Source organism: Tenrec ecaudatus, chromosome 17, assembly GCF_050624435.1.
Source record: "Tenrec ecaudatus isolate mTenEca1 chromosome 17, mTenEca1.hap1, whole genome shotgun sequence".
Classification (NCBI taxonomy): domain Eukaryota; kingdom Metazoa; phylum Chordata; class Mammalia; order Afrosoricida; family Tenrecidae; genus Tenrec; species Tenrec ecaudatus.
The window spans coordinates 28,660,133-28,668,900 of record NC_134546.1 but is presented as its reverse complement, the minus strand read 5'-3'; the positions used below and the strand labels follow the sequence as shown (position 1 = coordinate 28,668,900).

The 8,768-nt window shown below is 41.4% G+C and overlaps 1 protein-coding gene across 2 annotated transcripts in view; it reads left to right on the top strand.

Annotated features, from left to right (window-relative positions):
* The first annotated feature begins 7 nt into the window (after nucleotides 1–7).
* The window catches only part of HEATR5B (HEAT repeat containing 5B), a 136,971-nt gene continuing 128,210 nt past the window's right edge, over nucleotides 8–8,768 (top strand). The window contains exons 1-5 of one of the 2 annotated variants that reach the window (XM_075535810.1): nucleotides 8–139; nucleotides 858–1,008; nucleotides 4,416–4,627; nucleotides 6,422–6,530; nucleotides 7,161–7,310. In XM_075535810.1, coding sequence (XP_075391925.1) covers nucleotides 883–1,008; nucleotides 4,416–4,627; nucleotides 6,422–6,530; nucleotides 7,161–7,310 — 597 coding nt within the window. In that variant the 5' untranslated portion in view covers nucleotides 8–139; nucleotides 858–882. Of the gene's footprint in view, nucleotides 140–255; nucleotides 581–857; nucleotides 1,009–4,415; nucleotides 4,628–6,421; nucleotides 6,531–7,160; nucleotides 7,311–8,768 lie in introns of those variants that run through there. The other variant, XM_075535809.1, reaches the window with a different exon arrangement.

Here is an 8,768-nt window from a genome sequence, read left to right as displayed (position 1 = left end):
AGCAACACCCCCACCCACTTTCCGCGCACGCGCCGTCGCTCCGTTTCCTGCTGGCGGGCGTCCTGGAGGCGGGGTGACGGGGTCCCTAGGCGGCTCTGCGGGCCCGGCAGCCCCGCTTGATCCCCTGCCAGACGAGGAGGTGAGGTCAACCCAATTCGCCACCAAAGCGCGCACGTTTCACACGCTGACACACCCCTGCCCCCCTGTATATTTCCAGAGGGGGCGGGGAAGACATGCGAGCCCGTCATGTGAGCGTCGTCCCTTTTGAGGGGGCGGGGGGCTTGCCGGCTCGGTTCCCTGCACCCCCGTCCTGGAGCTGACAGCCCTGGTCATCTGGGCCGGGCCCGCGCGGAGCGACGATCCTCGGAGTAGCCGAGTGAACTAGCCTGCGGCGCTGGGCTTCGGCCGGCTGTATTCCCGGCCGCCCGGCCGCCCGCCCGCCCTGTGACTGCGGCTCCGCAGAGGACCCTGGCCGCCTCCAGGAAGACATCCCGTGTGGGACCTTTATGCTGGCACAGGGACTTGAACGTCCGCCTGGGCCAGGTGCAGCAGGCACGAGCTATGGACAAGACCAGGCGGGGTGGGTTGTCAGGCCTGATGGTGCCGGTGTTCCCCTTAACGGAGTGTGGGTGAATGACATGTTGCTTCTGGAATGATGCCTTGTTTGCAACATTTATTTTCATGTTCCTTTTACTTTATTTTTCCTCCTCACCGAGCATGGGCTGCTTGCTTCCGTTTCACTTTACATTTTTAGGCTTTGTTTCATTTCATTTGTTAGTGGTTTCGTTTCATTAAGCTCACCGTTTGACGTTCAAAAAGCCCTCATGAGCATTTTTGTTTAATCTTTCATATTTAAGGTGTGAACTTAAAACTTCACCAATAATGGAGTTAGCACACAGTTTGCTGTTGAATGAGGATGCTTTGGCTCAAATCACGGAAGCAAAGAGACCGGTTTTTATCTTTGAATGGCTGCGATTTCTTGATAAAGTTTTGGTTGCTGCCAACAAGGTACGATATTGCTTTCTTGCTTTAATCATAATAAAGACTATTGTGTGTTTATGATTTGTAAAAGTAGCCATTCTGTTTGCAGGACACGTAGGGAACTTGAGAATCTGCTCCTAGAAATTTCTAGTCTGCCCATTTGGGTGGCAAAACCCTTCTTGTAAATCCAGTTCAATTCCTGTTCCCTGTCTCTGACTGCAGGAGAAACGGGAGGATGTTACTGATGGTCCGTTACCTGCACTCCATCACCTACAGTTAGGAATCCTACTATGTCTAGAGTTGCTTAGTTTGCTAGCAAACTGTTTCACACCTGCTTTTCTCTCCTTCATGCTCTAGCAGTCCCTTCAACGTGTGTCCTTTGCAGTTGATGGGGCTTTGCTTCCTTTTTCCCCATGAAAAGGCTGCCTGCAGAGGACTTGCCACACGCGCCCCACACAGGATCTGTTCCTCTTCTTACATGTGTAGCTCCTTGCGTGTATATCCATCCTGCCTTTTCTCCTGGTTTTCTGGCTGACCTCGTGCTGCTGCTGAAGATCACCCTCTCCATTTGTCCGCGAGATTCCATTTCCCCTTCTTCTCAAAACCTTTGAACTTGAAGTATAATGTGTAAATAGAAAAACAAATCAGAAATCTGTCATTTGGTGAGTGATCAGAAAGAGGATCCACCCCGCACGGCGAGAAATAGAACACCACTGGAAATACAAAATCCTCCTTCATGGACCCTCTCCATCTCTAACGGCCACGTGTAGCCGCCATCCTGACTTCTCCGATGTGGGTTTATTTCGTCCATTGTTGAGCTTTTGCACCATTACCCCTTCTCAATCAGGAAGTCCCTTCAGGCACGGATATGCTACCGTATCTCCCAGCTTCAAAACAAATCAACAAAAGAATAGGAATCCATTGCTTCATTCTTCTATCCTCTTATGTCTAATGTTTAATTTCCCTGACATTAGTGAAATTCTTTAAAACAGTTGTCAGTATTTGCCTCCTTCACCTAACCTTTGTTTCTCATGCTTCCAAAACATTAGTTTCAAAATTGAAATTATACATGCAAAAAGGGTTTAAAACCTCTTTCCAAAAGCAAGGAATCTCGACTCTCCTCCCACTTCATTTTCTGTAAGAAGAAGCAAATAACTTCCACTCTTAAAGATTATTTTTCAGTTATTTCCATCCGCTAAATAAAATAACTAGATGACTATGGTTTAATTTTTAATTGATTGCCATTGAGTTAATTCCAACTGGTAGCTGTCCATTATGAGCAAGCAGAATGGCCCGTAGGGTTTCTTACGCTGTAATCTTTATGGAAGCACATTGCGGGCCCTTGTCTCCCTCTGAGCCCCTGGTAGGTTTGAATCTAAATTAGCAGCCAAGCTCTTAAACCTTCTTTCTTAAATTATAGGCAGTGCCTATTCTTACTATTGTAAAGGAGGATTTAATAATCACATCCGTGTTGTACCACCAATCTTAGGGAAGCCGACTGCCACATCTTTCCCTTTTTTTTTATTTAAACATTTTATTAGGGGCTCATACAACTCTTATCACAGTCCATACATATACATACATCAATTGTATAAAGCACATCTGTACATTCTTTGCCCTAATCATTTTCTTTTTTTTCCTCCTCTTTTCTTTTTTTACATTTTATTAGGGACTCATACAACTCTTATCACAATCCATACATATACATACATCAATTGTATAAAGCACATCCATACATTCCCTGCCCCAATCTTTCTCAAAGCATTTGCTCTCCACTTAAGCCCTTTGCATCAGATCCTCTTTTTTTTTTTTCCCCACATCTTTCCCTTGCAGACAGACAGGTCAGCTCGAACCTCTGACCTTTCAATTTAGCAACGAAGCTCTTCATGATTTTCACCACCTGGGCTCCCTTGTGGTCAGTGTTGTGAAATTCCAAGAGATGTTATTGGGGGGCTGTTTCCCCATTGTGCTAGACCTCTTAAAGATGGACCCTTACCCTCGCTGTTTCTGAGAAGTGTTCTTAAGTTTACTTATTTGATTTCTTCCCTTGTTTTGTCTTTTGCTTTTATCCCCTGTGGCCTGCTTTTAAGACAGTGGTTCTCAACCTGTGGGTCACAACCCCTTTGGGGGTCAACCGTCCCGTTCATAGAGGTTGCCCAATTCCTAACAGTAGCAAAATTACAGTGATGTAGCAACGAAAATCATTTTATGGTTGGGGGGGGTCACCACAACATGAGGAACTGTATTAAAGAGTCGCAGCTTTAAGAAGGCTGAGAACCACTGTTTTAAGATGTCTTATTATTAGGGTATTGGACCTACTGCTCTGATCCTCTAATGTTCTTATGATCTCTGTATTTCTTAATAGCCAGAATGAGCCCATGCAAGCTTTAAATAATAACCATTACTCTGCTTCAAACTCTCGTCAAGAAAAAGTACAAAGTTCTATGTGATCTGACCCTTCTAATGCCTGACATCATCTCCTGTGACTTCCTCTTGCTCTGCTCCAGTCAGACTGGCCACCTGGCTGTCCTCAAGCACACTAACCATACTCCCACCTCAAAGACCTTTGCACTTGTTTCTGTCTAAAAAAATTCTTCTAGATCATAACTTACACCTTAGTTTATTTTCAGAGGGCTTTCTTTACTAGTGTTTATAAAATAAGCATGCACTCAAACAATTCAGTTGCATACATGGGTAAAACTCCCCACTAGAATGTAAATTTCATGAAGGCAGCGGCTCTGTTTTGTTAGCTGTTGTGTCTCACTGCCTAGATTAGCATATGGTATATATTATATGCTCAAGGAATCTTGGAAAACTGAATGAATACTGAATATTTATTATTGATAGAATTGGGTGGTTATTTTTTTGTTGTTGCCCACGGCACTTCAGAACTTCTTTCATTTTCCTTTGCTGACCTGTAGCTTTATGAACTACTGACTTTGCTTTTATAAGGTGATATCAACTGATCCAGAGTAGCCCCTTTTCTATAGCAGGTAACTTTTTTACCTTGGAAGGATATGAAGAATATTTAGGAAAAAGAATGGTTCCATCATTATTGGAGCTCTTTCTTATCTTGAAAATTCTCTTTAATGATTTTGTGCCTAATACAATCAGTAGATTTTAACTAATGGCTGTTCTAAGATGTTAGGTATTTTTGTATATCGACTAAGTGAAAAATCAAAGGATGTTGTTGGTTGCCGTTGAGTCAATTTTCTGCAACTCCACGTGACAAAGTACAACTGCTCCCAGTAAGTTTGTTGGCTGTGATTTTTATGGAAGAAGAGCTCTAGGTTTTCCCTGTGGAGCCGCTGGGTAAGTTTGAACCGGCAGCTCCTTAGTTAGCAGCCAAATGCTTAACCAGTGCACTACACTGTACATTAAAGAGAAAGATAATATGATAATGCTTTTCTCCCCCTCTCTTTTTTAATTAACAGACTGATGTAAAGGAAAAACAGAAAAAACTTGTTGAACAATTAACTGGATTAATAAGTAGTTCGCCTGGACCACCCACCCGGAAACTGTTAGCTAAAAATCTCGCAGCCCTTTACAGCATTGGGGATACTTTCACTGTTTTTCAAACACTTGATAAATGTAACGACATTATCAGAAGTAAAGATGACACGGCTGCCTACTTACCAACGAAATTGTAAGTAGTTACTTTGAAGGTTATTTGTTCTTTCAGGGTCACTTCTCTTAAGGGACTGCTGCCCATTAAGACCCCCAAGTTCATGGAAGCGGGGCATGCACTTGGTGTTTAAAAAAGAGGCTCCTGAGTAGTTCTGGGAAAAGAGCTCTGCTTCCATACATGCTCAGCTCTCCATTAGGATTTTCAGCAAATTACCAAGAATTAGTATGCTGCCAGCAATCTTCAGTCCAGATGGGCCTTTTAGTAAAGTTGAAGATAATATTCTTGGGGGAAAAAAAAGTGTTTCTAGGGAATGGGATTGAGGGGGGACAAACTGTAGCTCCTACGCCAAATCTAGTTTGCTGCCCTTTTTTGGTGAACAAAGTTGTTTTGGGGATGTAGACACACTTATTTTGTGGTAGCTGCTTTCCTGCTATAATGGTAGGATTGAGTAGTTGACCCGTAGATCAAGGGGTTAATCCAGATCCTACTCTATGTGTAGTTGGAGTCGAGAGGAGACACATTTGGAACAAATGTTGGGGAGACAGCTATAGGAATGCATCTTGTAATTGAATCATGTAAGCAAATCCTCAGTTACGGTGCAGTGAAGGGGTGGTCTTCTTAAATCTACTATTGGTTACCTCAACCATGCTGAACTCAATGTACTTGACTTCTCAGCCTCTGAGTGGCGTGTTCAAATCACATAACAATTAAGTGGCAAGTTCTAGGACTTACACAGGTCTGCCAGATCCTACAGCATGAGCTCTTGTGTTCTTCTTCCTGCCTCCCGAAGCCCATAGAGAGTTAAAATCTTGGAAACCCACAGGGGCAGTTCTGCTCTATCAGATAGGCCACTGTGTATCCGTATCGACTCAGTGGCAGTGTGTTTGGTTGCACGTTGCCTACTGCTGCCAGTTTTACACAAATGGTGTGTTATATAACTTTTGCACACCGCCCAATCAAATAGGTCATATTTGAGAAGTCTTCATAAAAGGAAGCCTTGGACGTCTTTTCTCAAGGATGGATACAAATTATTATTTACTTATAAACTTATGTTGTGTTCTTAGCAAGAATACAGTTTTATAGTTGCAACCTTGTCGTTCGATTCCCCCTCTGATGCACACCAGGCCTGATAAGATTTTCAGCATTTTCTGTATTTTTTGCATTTGTTCATATTGGAGTTTAGCTCAGACGTGTTATGTCATTGGGGTCACCCTTTTGAATTATTGTGATATGTCTTTCTGTACATGAACCCCAGAATTGATGATTCTATAGAGGCAGCACGTAGAATAAGAGTTTTCTGGACAGGTTCATGGAGGTGGTGAGGGTGGGGGTAAAAGGGAGCCGATGTCAAGGAGTTCAGGAAGGAAAAGTATGCTTTGAAACTCTTTGTGGTGGCAACTGTGCAACACTGCTTGATGTGACTGAACTGTGGAATGATACGGGATCTGTATTAGCTCCTAATAAGCTGGTTTTGAAAAAAAAAAAGACTAGTTTTATTACTTTTATAGTATTTATCAGGAGAAAGATGGGACTTTCCACTCCCATAAAGAGTTACTGCCTTGGAAACCCACAGGGGCGGTCCTGTACTGGACTGTGGTCACTGAGTGGGCATCGACTTGATGTCAGTGAGTTTGGTTTGGGGTTTTTGAGTAGTAGTTATTACAGTGATAAAGAACAGGTGTTTTTGGAAATTAATTAAGGGATTACAGTAAAATGTGACATAGACGATACAAATGGACTTTTGAAGGTGAGAAAGTGTAATGAAAGTGTGTTACCTTGGAGAGTGACCAGTGGAATTATTGCTTCCCTCAGGGCTGCTGTGGCGTGTGTGGGAGCATTTTATGAAAAAATGGGGAGGATGTTAGGCAGCGCTTTTCCAGAAACAGTCAACAATCTACTGAAGTCTCTGAAAAGCGCAGAGGTAAGTTTTACAAAAAATTGATTTTGCTTGTGGCAAGAATGACACGTCAGTTACCAATGTGCTCATGTGCTTCTCTTTCCTCTGTCACTCTGGGATTCACAGCTTAGTAAGGAGCGGGGTAATTTAAAATGCTCACATGCCCCATTTTATGTTGCCCATTACATTCTATTCTTACACTTTACCCTCAAGTAAATTTAGGAGTCCCTCTGTTTTTAAATGTGTTGAATATTTCCTTGTGTTTCTTCTAGATGGCTTATGTCACTCAACTGATTTTTCTTAATCTTTCAAATTCTGAAGATTTTGACTCTTGGAATGTGATGTGGATGCTTTCTTATATTATTGCACCTCAGTATGTCATGTAGAAGTTTGTTTGTTTATTTTTGGAATATATGTATTTAACATAATCTCATTTCTCAGAAAGCTATTTATTTCATTGAACTTAATAATTAGTTTTACCTTTTAGTTACTTTCTAGAGTATATGCTTAAGTTTTTAGTATTTATTCACTATGGGTTATTTATAATCTAGACCTAAAATCATTAAGCTCAGGGAATTTCTGTAAGTATGTGCATTTTTAAATATGACATTTGTTTTACAACACTTTTTAGATTTGTTTTATGTACATGTTTAGTCTCAAGGGCGAAGTGAAATCTTAATGAGTTTGCAGAAAGTTCTCAATGGACTGGGTGGTGCTGCAGCTTCCTCCCATCGTGATATTTACAAGAACGCCAGGTCCCTCTTGACTGACAGGTCAATGGCCGTTAGATGTGCTGTAGCCAAGGTCAGTACTCAGCCAGTTTATAATACTGCTCTTAATCTGCGTGCTCGGAAATAGTCCATGATCATTCTCCGCTCTTAAAGTTTTAAAATATGATGACACATAGGTTAAAAACACATATGGCTTCCTTTTAATGAAAATATGGTTTTATTTTGAATTCATTGTGATTTTAACAGAAGAGACCCTTTCTTTCTGGTAAGGAATTTTTATTATCTGCAGTCTTTGATGAATTGATTGACTCTCTGGCAGTGAGTGAGTGAGTGAGTGAGCGAGCATGCAAAAGTGTTCATTTTACAAGTAGCATAAAATTATAGCTTATTTCAAACTTAGTTGCATTTTTGCCTACTAAATTATAAAACAAATAGCCACATAAAATGATCTATATGTGAATGTAAATACTATCAAATATTGTGTAACCCATCATTATCGAATCAATGCTGACTCACAGAACAGAGTAGAGCTGCCCCTGTGGGTTTCTGAAGATGTGTATCTTTACAGGAGCAGAAAGCCTCTTTTTTTCCTGTGGAGCCCCTGGTGGGTTTGAACTGCTGACCTTTTGATTAACCAACCCTATGACTAACCCACCACACCACCAGGGCTTCTTAATATTAGTGTGGGCAATTATTGCAATTTTTAGGATGTAATATGCTTTAAAAAACAGAGGTATTAACAATAAATTGCACAAGTATTTTAACTATAGACTTAGCTTTTTAATAGGTACTAGATGTTCAGCTTATCTCTTTCTTCTTGAGTGAGATTTGATAGTATGTCAAGAAATTTGTCCATATTGGCATAAACTTGTTCATTATACCAAAACGGACTGCCAAAAATGTGAATCCGTCTCATAATGACCCTGTAGGCAGAGTGGAACTACACTTTTGGGTTTCTGAGAGTTTAAATCTTCACAGGAGTAGACAGCCTCTTCTTTCTTCTGTGGGGCGCCTGGTCGGCTCCAACCTCTGACCTTGTAGGTAGCCAAACAGTGTGCAGCCCCATATGCTGTTAAGACTGCTCTTGTTCATGGAACTCCTTTATTACTCTTAATGTCTGTTGGATCTGAAGTGATGGGGCTTTCTCAGTTTTCATTTGGAAAATTCGCCTCATCTCTTTTCTTTCCCCTGATCAGTCTTGACTACATTTATCAAATTTATCTACATGTTTAGTCTTCTCAAGGGCAGAGTGGAATTTTAGATAAGCTTTTAATATTTTTAAGTTTCCTATGTTAGTGTAAAGGAATATGACTGTTTTCTGTATATTGAAATTGTACCCTGCCACTTCACTGAATCTTTCCATTAGTTTCACGATTTTTTCTTTTGGCGGGGGTGGGGTGGGTCAAGTCTAGTGATTTTCTATCTACAGGGTCACATCGTTTACAAATAGAGTTTTACTTCTTTGCTAATTTTGAAGTTCCTTCCTTGCCTTCTAGCTCTGGCTAAGACTTCTAGCAGAATATTAAATAAG